The 21,291-nt window shown below is 41.5% G+C and overlaps 1 protein-coding gene across 1 annotated transcript; it reads right to left on the reverse strand.

Moving 5' to 3' along the window:
• Positions 1-231: 231 nt before the first annotated feature.
• Positions 232-19,593, reverse strand: LOC113013560 (E3 ubiquitin-protein ligase CBL-like). Its single transcript, XM_026154565.1, has 13 exons — positions 19,353-19,593; positions 14,140-14,387; positions 10,716-10,862; positions 8,835-8,991; positions 8,351-8,472; positions 8,091-8,228; positions 7,544-7,631; positions 5,754-5,963; positions 5,356-5,472; positions 3,953-4,248; positions 2,741-2,844; positions 2,401-2,583; positions 232-1,187 (listed from the first exon to the last, which is right to left on the reverse strand). The coding sequence occupies exons 1-13, from the start codon at positions 19,473-19,475 to the stop codon at positions 691-693; spliced, it is 2,430 nt and encodes an 809-aa protein (XP_026010350.1). The 5' UTR covers positions 19,476-19,593; the 3' UTR covers positions 232-690.
• Between the last annotated feature and the right edge of the window lie 1,698 nt (positions 19,594-21,291).

Raw genomic sequence — 21,291 nt, forward strand, 5'->3', positions numbered from 1 at the left:
AACTCTTGAAATCCCTCAATCAAGAGTTCTTGCTCTGCTGCCGAAAAATACCGAGCGCGCTCCTTCGACATTTTCGCCAACCAATCAAAGGGTTGCCGATCAATGTTTCTACTATTGATGCGTAGCCCCTGTTAAGCCACCCAGTGATCTCACATTACTTCATCCAGCTAAACTAATCGTCAACAACAGGTGTGTTCGGAGAACCGGAATAGCGAGCTCAAAGTTGGCGCGATGATTTGATCTTGGATGTAGTAAGCGAGGTACGAAGAACGGACCCCAGATAACACTGAAGAGTGAAACTGCTGCAACATTTACTTTTCTGAATACTTCTCATGTCAGTGTGCTTATTGTGTTTTTATGCTTTAAAGCTGAAAGTGGACTGTTTTTTCTATTTAATTAAAGACGCTTTTAGCTTGCTTCTAACTGCTTTTGGCTTTTAAGTGTATTCTGTTGTTCAATCAAATGTCTGAATTCATAAGAAGTACAGCAAAGATGTAAACAGGTTGTTCTGTTGTACCTGGTATTGACTATTCTCATTTTAACCACTTGGTGGCTGGCATGGTTGTTTTTTCCTTAGCTCTGAAAACACAGACTGCATTCTTTGGAAGGAATTTACTTGAAGGGTGCTTGTGCCCAGTAATGTATATGCTTAAAAAACAAACAATAAAAACAGAAGATTTCATTACAGAATCATATGTAATGAACAGACACGACTATGTGCGGGGTCCCTTCGCTGAACAAAGACTGCTGAAAGTACTTGTGGCCCTGCAGGAAAGTGCTTGGTAAATGATAATGGCACAAAGTGGAGAGAGACGAGACAGAGGATGAGCCTGCGCAAAGTGACTCTGTGGCGATGTGCACTGTGGAAGGGATGGAGACGAACTCGCGCAGGATGTTCTTGGCCGTCTTGAGGTTGTTCTGAGCAATCATCAGGGCCTTCTGGATGTCCTGGATGGAGTAGCCTTGGGATATGAGGCATTCAATCTCCCCGTTTAGGGCCAAGCTTCCAGGACCTGAAGGAGGAATAGTCGGAGGTGGAACAGGGGAGGCAGATGAGGAGGGGCCAGGGAGGTCTGGCGGCGGCGGAGGTGGCTTGCGGTTTAACGGACGAGGCCGTCGGTCAGAGTTGGCTCGCTGCGGGAGAGGTTTTGGGGGACGTTCGGGGTCGCCGCCTGCTACAAACATACCTGAAACAAATGAGAGAAAATGAAAGAAAAATAAGAAACGTGATGAGTCAAATACAAAATAAACACATCAAATACACATTTACATTCACACAGATGATTTGTGGGAAAAATAATTTAAAACTTCCCTTTATAACATGGACGTTATTTGGAGTTGTGGTTGCTCGTTTTCCTTTTGTTTGCTTTGTTCATTTGTCTCTTTTAATTCTATTTTTTTTATACTTTTTCAACATGTTCAAAATAAAGATTCAATCAATCAACCAGACATTTGCTAACCTGAAACATCTGAGAAACAGAAACATTTAGGAAGTCCTTAAAAACTTAAAGTATCCGCACTCTAAAAAAACTAAAACACTGGATAAATCATCTGTAACAGTCTGTGAAAGGCAAAGAAACGCAGCATGCGTCACAGAATTAAAACTTGCAGGAAAAAAGGCCTTTAGGTTATCACTGACATTAAAGTTCTGGTTTCAAAATAACTGTTACCAAGCAAACTGCCAAGCAGTGACACTTGCTCCTAGAATGAATGTGGCTTCCTAACAGAAGGCTGATTGGTCCAAACTACCTGTAGTTCATCTAGAAGCACATAGCTTCAAGCCTGGCACGATGGATTCTGTTGTAACTTTGACCTCATGAATCGCCTGAGCAGTTTCACAAGCTGGCCTGACATGCAGCACGTTGTGGTTAGAGTATCTATGAAAGCAATTTCCATCACTGATTTCAGTGTGGTTAAAGCAGTAATTTGCTGAAGCCAAAGTTAAACAAGAAGTTTCAAGTTACATTCATGTAGCCTAATTACTTCTCAAATTAATATTCATTTGTCCACTGCTACTGAGTGTAACTAAGACTACTTTTCTTTTTGGACCTTTTGATTTTTCTTTAATTGTGATTAGCTTCAATGCCAAAAAAATTGTTTGGCACTTTTTGTTTTATTTCCAGCCTGAGGAAAAATGCGCAATAAAACAAGATTAATACCGTGGACAACAGCCTGCACACGAGAACTGGATGTCACCGGTTTCTTTCGTGCATCATCTTGAAGCCTCAAGCTGAGCATACTGGTGATCACTATTAAAATATAAATCACGCTGTGTTCAGTACGACATAACTAATAACCACAACTCCCTTTTTGCAACCAGAAATTTTGCCACCTGCTGATCATTAGAAATTAAAAAGGGGGAAAAAAACAAAACAAACAACAAAAAAACCCCACACATACTGGGATCTACTGCAGAGTCTATGTTGAGATTGCTGAAGGCTGCAGAAGGGCCGCCGATATCTGACAGGGCTCTTCTGGCGGGGGCAGGAGGGACCACTGGTCTGGGAAAGTCATACTCGTAAACATCCTCCACACTGGCCTCCTCCTTTTTGTCCTGCGGAACAGCTGAATGCTGAGGATGGTCTTGGAGGGAAAAAAAAAAGTAAATAAAAATGAGGTTTTACCCTGATATTCTTAATTCTGTGATGTCAGTTTATCCACTACTACTAGAACAAATAGTGTGATTACTGTTAGTAATCCACAATGATCAAGCACTGAAGTGAGAAACTGAGAATGTTACACAGCTCAGAGTTCTGCGTCGTCTCCGACGAGCCGGCCTGGGCCTGGATGTTACACATGGATTCGTAATCCTGGGGGTCCTCAGAGTCTCTGTCCCCCACCTCACTGCAGGCACACAGCGAGACAGAGAGAGATAGAGGAATCATTTAAAGGGGAACAAACTGTGCTCATTTTCATTTAAAGAATCTTACTCTTGGACTCAAAAAGTTTTCCATGATTTTAAATAAATAAATAAATAAAGCCATTTATACTTTCAGGCCACCGTCCCCTTAAAGTCAATTTTCTTCTGATAGGATGCCCCATGCAAACAGCAGGTTTGAACTGTAGGTGGTTGGGGACAGAGCGGTGTGCCTGGAAAGTCTGCATCCTGAGCTGACTTGCAGGGCTTATTTGCAATTACACTTAACTCACAATCTGAAATTTTGTCTAGTTACCATGGTAACACTACATGACCAAAAAACAAAAAGAAAGGAAAAAGTATTAGAAGCAGATTTTAAAAAGGGCCATTGTTGGCGATCCTTTATGCCTGACTCTTACACAAACTAATCCTCACAGAGAAGGTAATATTCTCAATGACTGAATCTACCCTTTGTAAGCTAAATCACCAACCCTCTGATCAAAAGTTCATCATTTCAGTATGCTAACATCACAAATAGACCGCTAAACATCTAGCTCTGCTTCAAACAAAAATCCACCAATCACACAGAGGTATGAATGCTTCCAAATATTACACATTTTAAGTCTAATTAGTCGTGCATGGACCCAGCGAAGGCATCTTTGTAGGCTCACACCACAACTTTCAGCTTTCGAGTTTTAAAATTTAAGCAGATTTCCTATCCATTCGAATTCCCTACATTTTAGACACTGTCATCATTTTAATCAAAGAGACAAGCTGAGATCCAGCTGCCTTCATCTTCAAGCACTGTCCTTTAAATTATTTAAGGAGGTGAAAAACAGCAAATAAGTGAAAGAGAGTTCTCTCTAAGGAATGGGAACCTCGAGAGCCCCCTGCTGGACAAAATACACAGCTTCAGATTTGAGGGTTGCATTACTGTGTGTCAGACTATCCCTTTAACTTGTTTATAGACCAACTTTCTCACTTTTCACTCTACGAACTGTTTGAAAGTCACTTGTAACCTTTCCCAGCAAGATTTTTTTTCTCTGCAATTCACTATACAATTACATAACCACACACATAAGCACATTTTATTACCTGCCGGAAGGTCTGAGCATGTTTGTTGATCTGCCGGTATTTCTAACAACCCAAGATCTATATTTTTCCCTTAAAGACAGCGCCATATAGCCCTGTTGTGGTGGGGCCTTCGTTGCAGGGCGTGGCACCATGTAGTTTGCTGCCCAGGCTGGCTGGTCCAGGGTGGAGGGGAGGGGTCTCCTTTCGAGTCTGGATTCCTGGCCGACCAGGGAGGGGCGCTCCGGTGGGGGAGGAGGGGGAGGCTCTCTCAGTGCTGGAGGCAGAGGTAGAGGCTTGTCCCTGTGAGTGGCTACCATCTGGGTCAGAAGACACAGGACAGGATGTTTTTTGTTAGAGATGTGAAGACTCAAGTACACACACACACACACATCCTATTTTGGTAATAACAATAATTGTGTTAGCAGGGCTGGCAGCACACTGGAGGTTTAATAAAAAGGCATCACTATTAATCTTTAAGTCACAGGCAAACAGTCGAGCAGTTGTGAATACCAACACTTAGCCAATTTACATAATTTCCAGGAATCTGCAGCCACATTAACACATGATTATTTTTGACTATCAAATGGACATCTGACAACTTCAAGGCTTCTAGGAAATATTGACTAAAATATACGGGCTCATTACAGATTTATCTCACAGGCTCTTATGATCACAACTAAAACTATAAATGCTCTTTTCTAGAGAAGATATTCATATCGTTAGCTACTCATATACGTGTATTTATTGATATAAAAAATGAGTTAAAGCTGGTAACAGGAGGTGGTTAGTTTGTGATATTACTCTGACCTAAATGTACTGCTCTTGTAATGAAGTTTGTGTCCCAGCAGCAGGTGTTGGCCTTAACACTTTGCATATGACTTCCATATGATTGAGCAGTTATTACTTCTGGTTCAACTTCTTAGTGTATGTTTGCACAGGGCTCTTCTTAAAGGCACTATTCAGAGTGAGAATATTTCAGTGACCAGCAAGTCTTGAATGCACCTTTGGCCAATGCAAGTGTTTTTCTAAAAACTATTTTTCCACCCTTTGAATTCTTTTCCACAGATAGTCGGTCTCAAAGGCTTTTGTCTTTAGTGGGACTGTGGCTCAGGGGGTTGGGAAGCGTATCTGTAACCGGAAGGTTGTGGGTTCGATCCCTGGGCTCTCTGTCCTGGTCGTTGTGTCCTTGGGCAAGACACTTTACCCTATCACCTACTGGTGTTGGCCAGAGGGGCCGATGCCGCGATATGGCAGCCTGGCTTCTGTCAGTCTGCCCCAGGGCAGCTGTGGCTACAACCGTAGCTGCCTCCACCAGTGTGTGAATGTGAGAGTGAATGAATAGTGGCATTGTAAAGTGCTTTGGGTGCCTTGAAAAGCGCTATATAAATCCAATCCATTATTATTATTATTATTAGTACACTTACTTTGACTGTGGCTCCCTGACTCAGTGCACTATGGGAGGTGGAGGACCTCTGCTGTAAGAGGTCCAGTCGCAGAGGCACCGGAGGCAGCTGAGACACTGGAGACGGAGGGCGCTCCACCTGCACACCCACACATTGATTTACGGATTTTGTAGCGGATGAAGTGCTTGTAATATTCCTCAGAGATATTTACACGATAAGGATCACTCAAATCACCTTTCATTCCTTTTCGGATGCTCGGCTTGAACTTGAGCAGGTCATCTTGACCATATCTATTAGCTAAATTTACTGAGTTGTTGTAGCAATTACTTGATTAATATTGTGCATTAATAAGCAATCGAACAGCTGCATCTAATAAAGCACCCAGTGAGCGTCTAAATATATGTACGTGCTCGTCTTACTTTGGTGCAGGCCAGCCTGATCATGACAAGTTGCTGGTCTTCCAGCCGATCATCCTTTTCCTCTTCCTTGCCTGCGGCTTCTGCTCTGCTCGACCCCTGGAAACCAGCAAAGGAAGCCCCAGTGGCCTTCGGGTGAAAGGGGTCCACTACAATAGGCTCTGTGCCTTTAATCTCACATCGGCTAAACGGGCAGCCCTGACCCTCCGATTCCTGAAATGCACACACGGAAAGACACAGCAAGGTTAGGAGGTAAAGGCAAAGGAGCAGACTGAAGCTTTCATCATTTGTGAAAGGCTTTGCTTGGATTTAAATCCAAATTACAGCTGCAAGTCTTTTCAAGACTGAAAGCTTAAGGAGGAAACCATGAAAACTACCACAAAAAGAGTCACCCGGATAGGATGAATTATAATGTAAATAAAACTGAAGATGTCAAATAAATGTTGTACATCAAAGATCTGCAGAAGGAGCACTTTAACAAAAACTATGTCTAAAGAACTCTGCAGTCATGCTGCGATTAATTAATCTGTTAAGTTAGCCCGGAGAGCATTTCTGTCCTGAAGGCAGAGTAGTGAGAACAACACGACTGCGCTTGGGAAGACAACAATTATATTGTTCGTCTGATGTGAAACACAATCAAAATAAATTCCGTATAAGGAAGTCTAAAGTCCAAAGTCCATCAAGAATAAACAGCACATCAAATTCATTCATTTAATCACTCACTCATGGCAAACAAGTCCTTTGTCTCACTCTTAGCAAGTCTATGTTCCCAGCCAGTAAAGTCTATTTAATCTTTTATGTTTGAAGAGGAAAAGTTGTTACAGTTGTTAGTAAGAAGAAGGATTTTATTAAAGGAAGTACAAAAAGAAAGTGCTTCAGCTTCACTGACTGTAAGATAACATTAATAAAACAATAAAGTTACAGCTACGTGTGACCTCGGTGCGTTGGTCCAGTCGTCACCTTGTTGTGTTTTTATCAGCACCCTCGTTAACCTGATCTCACTTTAGATTTATTCTTAGTGCCGATTGGCTGCTGAAGCTTGATGGTCAGTAACTGGAATCTCTGTCCCTCCCATCTGTCTTTCTGTTGCTACAGGCCTGTTTTGGATTTTGTTTTTGGTTCTTAGTTAAAAAAGGAAGAAGAAAAAAAGTAGTTTAGGGGTGAAGCCTGAAGCAGACAGTCTTGTGTGGTTCGTTCATGGACTCCTTCCTCTTTTGTTTGTTTGTTTTAGCCGGAGTTCCCATCTATTTTGCTTCCCTTTGTTTCACACTTTCATTATTAAAACTCAGTAGCACTGTGGGATCTTATGGCTCAAAGAACCGAACGTATAACTTTGGGGACTGCAACAGTTACACTGAGGAACATGACATGACTCCTCTACTGCAGGAACTACTACTAATAATTAAATAATAATAATAAAAGACTTTATACTTAAGTTTAAACATGCAGATCAGAGAGTGGAGTAAAACACTTGCAATCTGAGAATGAATCTAAATCAAAGACTTATTATTATTATTATTAATTGACCTATTTAAAAAGGCACCGTTGAACACAAAAAACTGAATTTAAAGAAAATTCTACAGCAGAAAAAAGAAGATCCCTGTCAGGATTTATTGAGCTGCTTCAAATCAGTGTAATAAAAGACACAGAGAAACGAGGGAAAAAGGGAGACCGTTCAACACCGGCTGCTCATGTTACTCTCATCCTGTAGAGATTTATTCCTAAAATCAGTCATTTTATGCATCTGTATTTGTTCTCTGCATTAAAAACATGCACGCACATGAGAAACAAACCTGAGTAACTTTGATGTGGTCCTGTGGAGACGATTCACACAACCCTGTAAGGTCTGGGTTCCGTACACGGCCATCTGGGAAAAGATAGCTGGAAAACCACGGCACACAGAAACGCAACCAAGTCACGAAAAAAGGGTCATTTTCAGATTTTATAAATCAACAGTAAGAAGCAACAACCTTGCCATGTTTTTACAATTCATCGAGGCTGCCAAACAATTTCTCATTATAAAATCCTTAAAAAAACAAAACAAAACAAAAAAAACAAAACAAGTTTGTTTCTCTGCAGGATGACACAAACTAGTTAATTATACATCGATTGTGACACCATTTCATCCACACTGTCCAACCTGTTCCTTGTAAGGTTTTTTGTTAAATTTTGAGGAACTACTACAAAGACTCCACCCTCCTCACTATTAATTCAGGAACCTAAAGTAACATGTACTCAGTAGGCTGAAAAACAATACTCTCCCCTGACAGCTTGCAGTTTAATAGTGCTATAAATCTACACTAAATACTAGTTCATTAACCCTGATGATATGCGACTCACAATCCCTCTCTGTATCCATCAATGAGTGCTTGGAAGAGTGGTTTGTTATGCGGGATGGTCTGCAGGATGTTCCCATCATCTGTCACATAGCCAATTACCCACTGGCCCAGCCGAGTGCAGCTCTGCCTGAAGATATAGCTGTGAGAGAGAGTTATTTCAACCAACAGCTACAAACTCACACTCCTGCAACAAAATATTTAATACAGTAGGGATTTTCCCCCCAAAAGTATTATAGGATATATCTGATCTGTGAGGCCTACCTGCCAGGTATGCGGATGAACCTGTGCAGTCGAGCCTTCATCTCATCATAGGTTAAGAAGGCTATATAACCAGGGTGTGTAACAGCCAGGCTGTTCCAGTTCCTTAGAAGAGATGACCATGGCTACAAGACACAGATTCACAAATGCAAACATTTTATTTATGTTGTGTACATCAGCTCTTTTGAAGTTGAATTCACAACAAAAATCAGGTATGAGACTATAATGCATATAGGACAGAAGATCTGTTAGCAGCAATAAAATTACAAACACCAACTCTGATCGCTGGCAACACTACAGAAAAACATATGCGAGTGGGTTCAGACACTGCTGCTGCATTTACACAGGAGAGACTAAGCGGGACTCAAATTTAAAGAAATAAACAAATTTAAGCATCCTCGTGTAATTCACCGCCTTTACTAAAATGTTATTAAAGTGCAAACTGTGCAATTTTACAGTGAACTACTCTGAATGCTTTGTGACGTACCTGAAAGAGCCTTGTAAAGATGTCAAACTCGAAGACGGAGATGTAGTCGTTACAGGTGAGGTCGATAGTGGATTTGAGTGCCATGGCCTCCAGACCTGAGCTAATAGGGTGAAACTCATGAAGAGCCTGCCGAAATGTCCTCCATGGCACTATGGTCCTGAGTAGAAGGGAGGGAGAGGAAACAAATGTTTGTTGTGGGGACATTGCCTTTCACTATTATTTAAGACTGAATTTGGGGTTAAACAGAACCTAAAATGTAATAAAATTGCAGATTTGCTAAGCTAACACCTAGCTAACAAGGCAGCAGACCTTTATAAAGACACAACTCTAAATATATACACAGGTGTATTTTTAGTTGACTAAAGGGGACCTGGTATGCTTTTCCTCAAATACACACACTCAACTGTGACTTTATTAGATACGTGTGTTCAACTACCGATTTAGGGCTGTGCGATATGACCAAAATCTCACATCCCGATATAAAACATCTATCATCCAATGACGATAAAAATCACAAAAACTTAACATTTTCTGTAAATTTTGTGAATCTCGGGTTGCTGAAGTGATTCCAGCTGGGCGTCGTGTACCTGGAGTCGAGTGTTTTAACCGATGCATGAAACTATACATTTTTAGACACCTGACGGCTCCTTTTTGCTTCTCATCCATAAACACTCTGCATATTTTTTCACATGATTCCGTTTATTTTGAAAAGTTTCAACAGGATCTTGAGCTTTATTGTGAAAGGTTTATGTGGAAAATAAACAAGCGGACATGCGATGGTTTTACCGTCGTTGTTGCTAACAACAACGCATAAAAACAGGCGCTTGTCCATCCTTAGTGTGGTTATTTTAAATATAAGAGAAAGAGAGAACTTTAATAAATTAATATAGCCACTACAGTGACCATCAAAACGGTGAAAAAATATTGCCGTAAACACTTTATTTTGCGACACCACGAAACAAACGATAGCGTAAAATGAAACGATAGACGTTTTCATATTGTCATCCGATATATGTCGTTATATCGAACAGCCCTATACTGATTAATACTAATATTTGAGCATGACAGCAACTCGGTGCATTTATGCATGCAGACACATATGTATATGGTTACCACTGCCTGCTTAAGTTCAAACTGAGCAGAATGTGGGAGAAAGAGCTTTGAATGGGACATGCTTGTTGGTGCTGCTCTGAGCATTTCATAAACTGCTGATCTGCTGTGATTTCCCCCCCACAAGCATCTCTAACATCTTTTGATAGTTGCTTTCAGTAGAATAACACATCAGGTGATAAAGCTCCAATCAAGCTGGTTTTCTAAACATGACAGTAAGTAACATCCAAGCAATAGTATTCAAATGGCCTCCAGAGGCACTGGATCTCGGTCCAATAGGGAAACCTGGGTATGTGGCAGCAACCGTATGATGCCGTCATGTCACTATAGACCAAAATCTGGAAGGAATGTTTCCAGCACCTTGTTCAATCAATGCCACAAAAATGAAGACAAGGTGCCCCTAATAAAATGGCTGGGATGCTCACAGTCAGTTTCAAATCATGAGGTCATCTTATGTAGCCTTAACTCATGACCCCAAAACCCAGACCTCCACTGCTATAAATGCTCAGTTTCAGCGCTTTTGTTGTGTTTTTTTACTTTTCGTTTGTATGTTGCCCGTGAATGTGACTATGCTAATATGGTAATCTGACTTCTGTTTAAATCTTTTGTTTGCAAAGGGGCAGGAAGCAGTAAGTAAGATAAAACTGCTTGTTTCAGCCAGAGATGAACTGGAATCGATGGCCAGCATGACATAAATAAGGATTACTGTGAAATATGAGTCATTCGAGCATCACCCAGGAATAAGAATACAGAGCTGAAACAAAAACTCACTTGTCCCCGAATGACCTTCTCCAGAATTCAGCAGCATCAGCTTTGGTAATCCTGAAGTTGTCGCCCTGAAATAGGCCATTGGGGAAGATGGCTTTTAACTCCGCTAGCATGTGACTGAAGATCAGAGATAGCTTGGTAAGGTTTTGCCTAAGTGAGAGAAAAGGAAGAGAGACAATGAAAGGAAACCGTAGCAACAAGTTAGATACAGGTATCTTCAGCCTAATGTCTTTAGTATTCTATAACGCCATGTTTGGTTTTAAATAAAAGGGGAAGTTACTCTTGCATGCACACAGAAATAGAAGCTTTCAGCAGCCAGACACTTTCGAGTACAAAACAATCAGGCGGAATCAAAGATGGTACCACTCGTCTCGTACATTTCCCCCTCCTCTGGCACATTTTATGGATCTACAGTTAATTTTTTTCCTCTTTCTCAACAAACACAATAGTCAACTGGACATTTTCTTCTTCGCTTTTTTCTTTTCCTGCTGTTGAAACAACTGGTGTTATTTTGTTAAATGCATTTAAAGCACTTTCTGTGAAATTACTTGTGGTTGGTTGCACTACCTCCCAGACAAACTAACCCCACTCTTGACAACTCAAGTGTCAAATTCATAAAAATATGTCCAATTAGAGCTGAAATCATGAACATAACTGCAGAAGAAGGGAAGCAATGTTGAAAATTGACTTTTACACTTGCGTTTGCTTTACATTTGAAGATACCTGGTTTGAGCAGTCTACACGAAACGCTACTTTTCAGAGGAAGTGAGTCCACCCTCATTGGGGTTGAACATAACCAGTGCGGGTGCATAATCTAGTCCAAACTTGTTTTGTTTTCTTTAAACAGTAAATCAGTTTAAAAGAGGCACAAGGTGACACATGACAAAAAACTGAACCAAAAGTCGCAGACGCATACTGAGCACACAGCCAGTTGGGCAACAACATCGTCTGAGCATGGCCTCAGCTTTGACGTTTCAATTAAAAGGCTTTCCGATGACCTATACATGCATTTGCTAATGCCAACACAGCTGTTTGTGTAGAACATCTTACACTTGATAAAATTTAGTGCGTGAAAGGAAGGATGAACTTTTCCTTAGCAAAGACTTTCTGAGAAGCAGAGTAAGTACACATGATTGCGAAAGTGCAATCACTTCCCTATGAAGCTCACTTTGCTTCATATGGTTCGATTTAATCGCAGCGATGGAAACTTGTAAGAACATTTCAAGAAAAAAGACAAACTTTTTCAATACTTTAAATTAATATTTACAAAAAGATTGCAGGTTAATGTTATAGAGCTTAAATGACATCAGTACTTCATTTTAAATGCACAGAGTTAGAGATGTTCACAAATGACTCCACAGCAGTGCAAGCATGCTGCTTTTTTTTTTTTAAATCTTTTTAATCATCTGATGGAAAAAAAAAATAGCACACAAAAAATCTCAGTATGAGTTGTATTGAACTACTTCTTGAGCTCTCAGCGAAGGCGGTCGCACTTTTCTCCTCTCCTCCTCACCCTTATCTTCCCTGCTTCGCCTCTATGTCCTTGTCTTGTCTGTGTGAATTTACTTTCCCTGGAACAGTCTCTCACTGTCGTTCTCTAAAACCTAAAAGAGAATTATGGATTTGATCAACTGGTCTCTGAGTGCTATTGACACCCTTTTCTCAACGAGAAGTCGGGGCTCGGGAGAGCCTGAGTGCCCTGGAGGGACTTTCCCTGCCGGTTACACGATGGATGGGTGGCAGAACTGGAGGACCGTGTGCCTGGCGGGACTGTCGATCGAGGATGCTGAAGATATCTACCTATTCGGAACCATGATAACAGGGTTCATGCTGATCGGCGTTGGCTTAGCCCTGGTTTATCAGAGAAATAAGAGAGCGGAACCGGCTGTTCAAACCCCCACAAGGCTGCCCGCTGGATTCGAAGCGACGGGACGAGGTGCGACCTCTCACAACGAACGTAATATGGTCAACACCTTGGAGACGCTTACAGCTGCTGTGAAGGCTCAAAACAACACCATTGAGCGTATGAGGGGAAACATCAGAGAGAGGCCTGCTCAAAATGAGACCCTTGAGCAACAGTTGGAAAACATCGCGGAACGGATCACTGCAGTTGTGAGGTCTCAGAATCAAAAGACTGACAACACCATGGAACAGAAGTTTGATACCATCATGGGGAGGCTCGCAGCTCTTCAACGGATCGAGAGACCAGTCTCAGAGTGCTAAATTCGAGCTGCTCACAAAGTTGAAATCAACAATATTCAACATTTGGACACCACGGCGCCAGCTGCAGGCCCAAGGCTGGAGCCCACCAAAACAACTCCCTGATAACGACTGTGTGATGACTATTCTTCCCGCCCCATGAAGGCCACCTGGGTTGGCTGGCAGACTGTTTACTTAGCCTGATAGAGCGAAGGACACTGTCTCCGCTGAACTCTGGACACGCACACACACACACACTTACACTGATAAGCACGCACTCATCCCCCTCCCTTCCAAACGCCTTCGATGCTTGTGCCCTACCGGGGAAGATAGCAGTCAACTGGACCAGCACAGATGCTGCAGGACCGGATGCGCTGTCTACGCCGGCTCTCTCTTACCCTTTACAACACCCCTGAGCCCCTGTTGCTTGTCTCGTGTTTCTATGGTGTATTGATAGTCATGTGCTTTTGTGCTGAGGTGTTTTTTCTGTTATCAAACTGTTCTCCCACTAGGAGGTCAGTCTGAGTGGAGTTTTTTTTTCTCCTCCTCTTACCTCATGTAGTGTATTTTCGTTGTTTTTTCCTATCAGCCTACCTTCTGACATGTCTGCCCAATGTGATGTTTGTGTAAAGTTGGTCAGAAGGTTCCTTTGTGAGTGCGCATGCGCCATTAGCGTGCTGCCTGCTGTAACCCCTAATTTCCCTCGGGATGAATAAAGTATTCTGATTCTGATTCTGATTTCTTGGGTAGTTTGGAAGGTTTTCATTAAGAACCCATTTTTTATTTTGGTTAAAATAAAAATAAAAAATTCAGCCAATGCTGACAGCAGACCTTCAGACAAAGGTGGCCCATTAGTGAAGCTTTTATTCTATTTAGGTAACGATCTTTATTAATTAATCATCAACATCTGTGCTTTCCAACTATTTCATGTCAAAACAGATGTTGTGAAAAAGCTCAGTTCTGTGCTCCATAGGACAGAGACGGTCTCGGTCAGCAGAGATATTTTACTGCTGGAATTATCGTACTATCATGAGTTTAAGGGATTATTTTATTGATAGGAAGCCAAGAAAAACAACGATTAGCTCTTTAACTGTGCCATGATTCAGATACCCAGTATTCAGATACTCCCTGCTTCACAGCTTTTCCATCCTGGCTTTCTGCTGGTGCAATATTCTGTTTCCCCCCACAAAGATGAATCATGTTTTGTCCGGATATAACGTGCGCCTACCTGGGCTGGGAGTTCTCCTCGTACATCCTCTTCTTGGCCTCCTTAAAAAGACTCATGGTCTGCTTCGTCTTGTTCGTCAAGTTGTCGATGACCACGCGGAAATACTCGTTCTCGCCGAGGATCTCTATTTTGCCCTCATACCTGGACAGAATGGTGCGTAAATGCTGGTAGGTATTCGGCAAAAGATCCGGGATGTAGGGCAGATTGCTCTTCAACACCACCTTGGGGTTCTCGCACAGACGCACCACCTGGACAGAGAACGCAACGGCTCAGAGATGGGGTTTTTTTTATTTTTAACTTGCAAACAACGAAAAAACAAAAACCATAAAACAAACAGGATTAAAACCTTTAGCTGTGGCAATGTGAGATGCTGCAATGTGCATGTTTCACAGTCAAGGTAAAACATTTTTTAAGTTTGTCTAAGTATGGTACTGGAGACATCACAGATTTCATGACAGTTTTCCAGCTAGATCATCAGCTATCGCACGCAAGTTTGGATATGGATGTGTCTATAAATTTTAAGCTCATAAAACTGGGTCACGATTTTTGCAATGTGATGTTACCGGAAAAAAATGCCATTCTTACAGATGTCAAGGTTTAAAGTTTCAGCCAATATTTCCTAATGTTTATGATGATAATCTTCTTGATAGAGTCTTTTCGGTAATCGGAGAATAATGTGGCACAAGCTGTAGATCAAAGTTTGACCAGGAACTGCTTCTTTAATCTGTGACGGACATTTACTACCCGTCTAATCACCTGACAACTAAGGTTACTTATCAAATTGCACTCAATTATACTCCCATACCCACCAAATAACTTTGCAGGCCCAATATATTGTGACCATAAACATGAAATGGCTCATAGTACAATAACACGTTGAATACCTAAAATTTGCATCAACTTCACCAGAAACTTTTACCTGTCACTATTCATTTAAGTGCATCTTTTCCCCATGTTGCTGTGGACCAACTGTGCATGCAAGCAGGGTTTTGTTTCTTTTTTGCATACATTTGCACACTCACTCTATATATCAGATCCAGCCCTTCCCCCAAACCCTCAGATTCCTCATTTTGCTACTTTGATGGCAATGTATTCCCACAATACAACTTTACAGCAAGGCAGTAAAAATTTTCAGCACCCAGCCCTGAAACATACCACCCAGGTATGAAAGCTTTTGATCTCAAACGTGCCATTTACAAGCACAGGTGTAAATGAGTCTGCACAGAACACTGCACATGCATGCCGTGGTTCACTCTCTATTATCTGATGCACTGTTACTTCCTACATCAGCTCACTTGCATTAATATCTTGTGAGCTCTTGTCTCACCACCTCTCTGCACTTCCCGCTCATCTGTTTTAGTTATAGCCAACTGCAAAAGAAAGTAAATAGGCTGCAATGACTATAGAGAACATTGCCTTGCCCCTGCAATATGTACACCTCTTCTTATCCAATACTAAATATAGGGATATGAATGTGACCTAATTCAGGAGAACTGACCCCAATTAGACAATCAGACACCACTGTACTCCAGTTTTAGGCTTCAGGTTTAGACTGCTTTACAGGTTATTGTTTAAATTTAGGCCAAAGCACCTTCCTGTGTGGATGTCCTGGAGGTTATTCATGTCATGCAAAGGGAATTAGTGATGATTCAATATAACCGCAGTTTCACGCTAAGTGAAGGAGCGGATGGAAAAGTTGAGCTTAATCTTTTTTCAATATGTGAGAAAAGAAAATCAGTTAAAGTGGCCTCACATTTGTCTCTGATGTCGAGTTACAGACAAAAAGAAAAAAAGTCAAGTAAAAAGTTTTTCGTTTACTGTTTCAAAACCCTTTCTTGCAAAGGATTTATCCGATTGTTCAGTCTGACGTCACTAGCCGTGTCTGGACCTAAACTCCGCTGCAGGTCCATATATTAAACCAGGGATGGCCAACCCGCGGCTCTCGAGCCGCACGCGGCTCTTTGCCTGGTTTCATGCGGCTCTTACGTTCATATCAAAGTTTGCGTTTGTGGGGTTTTTTTTTTTTAATGTTGTTGTTTTAAAATGTGCGCGTTCGCTTCGCTTGAGTTCAATACGGTGTTTTCATCAAATGCACATGTGTGTGAGATGAAAATACCGCAAAGTTTCCCAGTAGGAGCAAGTTCGCCCTTAAAATGGCAGGAAAAAAATGCACAGCAAAAAGAAAATATGAAGATGAACACAGGACGTTTTTAACAGAGTGGGAGAGTTTATATTTTTTTGTTGAACGCAATGGTAAGCCATTCTGCCTTATATGTCAGACGTCATTAGCGCATTTCAAAGCTTCAAATCTTCAGCGCCACTTCAGCTCACTCCATGCTAACATCGACCAGGAATTTACAAAAGGGACTGAACTTTGCAAGCACGAGTTGGCCACTTTGAAAAGTCAGGCAGAAAGGCAGATACAGTTTTTCCAAAAATTTACGAAGCGGTCAGAGACCATAACGCTCGCATCCTATCAGCTGGCTTGGAACATTGCACGGGCTAAAAAGCCATACAATGAAGGGGAGTTCATTAAAAAATGCCTCAGTGATGTTGTTGAAATCTTGTCTCCTGAAAACGACAAATTAAAACGCATGGTATCAGACGTCCAACTGTCCCACCACACTGTTGAACACAGAATATCGGACATTAACACGGCTATTGAATCACAGTTGCACTCTGACCTTCAAGCATGTGAGTATTTTAGTGTCGCATTGGATGAGAGTTGTGATATACAAGACAAGCCTCAGTTGGCAATATTTGCACGGTCTGTGTCCAACGATTGTGTGATCAAAGAAGAACTCCTGGATATTGTGCCATTAAAAGACAGAACCCATGGCATAGATGTGAAAGAAACCATGATGGCTGCATTTGAAAAAGCAAATCTGCCCATAACGAAATTAACTGCAATAGCCACGGATGGAGCACCAGCCATGATGGGATCTGTGAACAGGCTTGTGGGGCTGTGCAAAGCTGACCAAACTATTCCTGACTTTTGGAATTTCCACTGCATCATCCACATGGAGCAACTCGTGTCTAAATCATTGAATTTAGATCACGTCATGAAGCCTGTGATGGAAATCGTCAACTATATCCGCACACATGCGCTTAACCACAGGCAATTCAAGAATCTCATCACTGAGCTGGACCAAGGGCTTCCAGGTGACCTGCCGCTGCACTGCACTGTGAGGTGGCTCTCAAAAGGCCAGGTACTCTCTCGCTTCTTTGAGCTTTTGGATGCCATGAAACTGTTTATGGAAAAGAAGGACAAGGACTATCCCGAGCTCTCGGACCTCAAGTGGATTATGGATCTGGCCTTTTGGTCGACATGCTGTGTCACTTGGACAGACTGAACCTGACCCTGCAGGGTAAGTTAAAAATGCTGCCTGACATGGTGCAAAGTGTGTTTGCGTTTGTCAACAAACTGAAGCTGTTCAAGACACATATTCAAAAGGGAGATTTAACGCATTTTCCCACTCTGCTAAAAGCCAGCGGGCAAGTCGCCAGCGCTGCCCTGAGTAAGCAAAGAGCCAGATATGCAACGGTGATTGAAAACTTGCACGAAAGCTTCGTGACCCGGTTCCATGATCTACAATTGAAAAGGCCACAGATTACGTTCCTCGTCGACCCATTTAATGCAGAGACCGGCTGTTTGTAAGTCCCGCTAGTCACAGATGAAGCTGCGGCTGAGTTGGAGATGATTGATCTTCGTGAGGAGGACCAATTGAAACCTGCTTTAAGGGAAGGGACCATTTAGTTCTGGAAAAGTGTGCCAATGGAAAAATACCCCAATGTCAAACGGGCTGCGCTTAAGATACTGTCAATGTTTGGGTCAACATACGTCTGCGAGTCTGTGTTTTCTACCCTAAAACATGTCAAATCAAAGCATCGATCTGTTCTGACTGACACACATGTGAAAGAATTGCTTCGAGTGACAACAACGGAATACAAGCCAGATTTAAAGAGGATTGTTCAAGGCAAGGAATGCCAGAAGTCCCACTAAACAACATGCATTGTAAAAGTAAATGCTATTGTAGATTATTATATTTTTGTTTGTGGACTTGGTTGAACTGAGAGTTTGTGTGTGTGAGACAGTGGACACAATGTTCATTGTTGAAAATGACTGGCCTGTGGTTTTAGTACTGTAGGAGTCCATTTCTGTCATTATCATGTTGGTGTGTGACATTTACAATGAATCTGGCTGAGCAGAGATGTGTGTATTTTGTGTGTGTGTGTGTGTGTGAGTGTGAGAGAGAGAGAGAGAGAGAGAGAGGGGGGGGGGGGGGGGGGAAAGGATGGGTGATGTTCATGTGTGCCCATGCGTATGATGTGGCTCTTTGCGGTAACACAGTAAAAAAAAAGTGGCTCTTGGTCTCTGACTGGTTGGCCACCCCTGTATAAAACGATCACTATGGCATTACTGAGAGTTGAAAAACTGTCTAAAGTCTTTCATCTTTATTAAAATGATCAGCGTTCTGCTCTACCAGGTGTAACAATTGAGCTTAACATCCAGGCATCCATGAAAACGGAATTTATGACATTTAACGGAGTTAGAAGTTAGCAGGGAGTTAGCTCGCTAGCTTCTATCTAAATACAATATAGCATGTCCTGACTGCGGGGTTTTGGAAACAAATTAAAACGTACAGCTCTGTTATCACTTCCAGCACAAATGAAGACAGAAAACTAAACAGCAGTGATATTTGTAGGGTTACTGAAGTTTGGCTAGCTCGTATATAATGATGTGCTACGTGACCGCTAGCGACACAGCTATGTTAGCATAATATAAACAAGCTAACTTTTTTTCCACTCGATAAAAGTTAACGTGAGTGTTCTCGGTGGTCAGGAACAAATGTAATCGCATGGCAGGATGCTGTAAAAGGACCAAACTTCAGCCAGGAGAACAACTGAGATAATCCATCCACAATACGAGGTTAGTCATTCATATACTGCTGCATGGGCTGGGCTATAGTTACATCCTAAGGTTTTAAAAACTGAGCTTAAATGAATGATTAGCGGTAATAAAAGCCGAGGGAGGTCAACAGTGATCACTGACTGTTTTAGAAGCTTTTTGAGATCAAATAGAAGAAAATGCATAACATTAAACATGTTAACAACACAAAAGCCATATTAAACTCAGACTACTTTAGGCCCGGAAGTAGGATTCGTCGCGTCATCACTGAACAACCGGATTACTGGAAAACCACTGTCAGTACCTTATCCATGAGTTTCCAGCATTTTTCCACCATTTTCTTGTCAACCACTGCGGGCTGGTGAGGCTGAAAGGCGTCCTTCATCAAGCCGATGAGACCGGCGCCCCTTCTCGGATTTCCGGCCATTAATTCGGTTGGTGACAGGGGGTTAGCCCGGGGCTCTTCTGGGGGTGGGTGGCTGACAACCGGAGATCAGTTCTTGTGTAGTGGACCACTAGAGGGCTCCACTCACACCCAGTGTTGAGGAAGTGTGTTCCTGTGTTTTGACCGCGGTAAAGTGAGCCGTCATTTGTGAGCCGCGGTCAAGCCAGCCGCCTCCTATCCGCCGCATAAATTTCCTTGCGCTTTTACACCAGTCTTTTATATAAAGCGCCTTTTCGCTTTATATAAAAGTTCATTAAAAATCATCCTGAGTAGTTGAGGTCCAACTTTCCCTCCTCTGTGTGCCAAGTTTCAGCCAGATTTACTGTAGAATTCCTCAGAAATTAAAGGAAACTTATATTTAATTCAATACAGCCAATACAATAGAATTATGTCAATTTTCAAAAATTCATTAAAAATCATCCTGAGTAGTTGAGGTCCAACTTTCAACAGATTCCTCCTCTGGGACACCTACTCTACCTGTGTGCCAAGTTTCAGCCAGTTTTACTGTAGAATTCCTCAGAAATTAAAGGACATTTATATGCAATTCAATACAGCCAATACACTACAATTATGGAAATTTCAGAAATTCATTAAAAATCATCCTGAGTAGTTGATGTCCAACTTTCAACACATCCCTCCTCTGGGACACCTACTGTACCTGTGTGCCAAGTTTCAGCCAGTTTTACTATAGAATTCCTCAGAAATTAAAGGACATTTATATGCAATTCAATACAGCCAATACACTACAAATATGTCAATTTTCAAAAATTCATGACAAATCATCCTGAGTAGTTGATGTCCAACTTTCAACAGATTCTTTCTCTGGGACACCTACTGTACCTGTGTGCCAAGTTTCAGCCAGATTCACTGTAAAATTCCACAGAAATGACAAGAAACTTGTATTAAATTTCACCGTCAAATTAATAAAGCTTCTCTGATTCTGATTTTTCTGTAGAATATGTATATTTTGGGCATAAATAAAATTACATTGAGGTGCAGAATAGCTTTCCAAAAGCTAATTTTTATAGTCTTTAATTACTCATTTTAATGTCAGATCCTTTAATCTGAGTTGCACAGTGGCATGGTGTTTAGCACTGTTGCCCCATAGCAAGAAAGTTGTCAGTTCAATTCCACCATCATGCTGTTGTCTTTCTGTCTGGAGTTTGCATATTCTCCACATGTTTGCATGGGTTCTCTCTGGGTACTCTGGCTTCCTCCCACTGTCCAAAGATATGTGTTGAATTGATTAATCTAAGTTATAGGTGTGAGTGCTAATGGTTTTCTGTCCCTGTGTGTTTGCCCTGCGACAGACTTGCGACCTGTCCAGGGTGTACCTCGCCTCTCGCCCTATGACAGCGACCTCACGCAAGCCTTAAGAGGACAAACGCAAGTGAATAGATGGATGTTTCAATCTAGTTGGTACATTATGACAAAAATGATACACTTTACTTAATTACTTAAGAATTGATTATCACAGTGGCAATTATCAGAATCGTTAAAATTCTGAAGTGATTAAAAATGTGACTTGGTCTTCTCATTTGCTTTCTATTTTTTATCCTATTGTATATTTTATTCTATTTTTTCTAATATATGTAGTATTTTATTCTATTCTACTTTGTATATTTCTGTACAGTATTTTATTCTTATTTTATTCCAATTTTGGTATATAACTTTTGCACTGTCCACTTCCTGCTGTGACAAAACAATTTTCACACATGTTGGAATAATAAAGGTTATCATATCTTATCTCTTTTTTCTCATTGTTTTCTGTTTTTAATGTTGGTTGATTTTACACTGT

This window comes from Astatotilapia calliptera, chromosome 20 (assembly GCF_900246225.1).
Source record: "Astatotilapia calliptera chromosome 20, fAstCal1.2, whole genome shotgun sequence".
NCBI lineage: Eukaryota > Metazoa > Chordata > Actinopteri > Cichliformes > Cichlidae > Astatotilapia > Astatotilapia calliptera.

Bases quoted from the DNA above. Each gene is read 5' to 3' on its own strand.
- LOC113013560 (XM_026154565.1), bottom strand. From the start codon at position 19,475: ATGGCCGGAAATCCGAGAAGGGGCGCCGGTCTCATCGGCTTGATGAAG. The intron at 10,863-14,139 runs GTAGGCGCACGT...TCTCTCACTTAG, and splicing joins GAGGAGAACTCCCAGCCCAG to GCAAAACCTTACCAAGCTAT. The intron at 1,188-2,400 runs GTATGTGTGGGG...CATTTGTTTCAG, and splicing joins AGACTCTGCAGTAGATCCCA to GTATGTTTGTAGCAGGCGGC.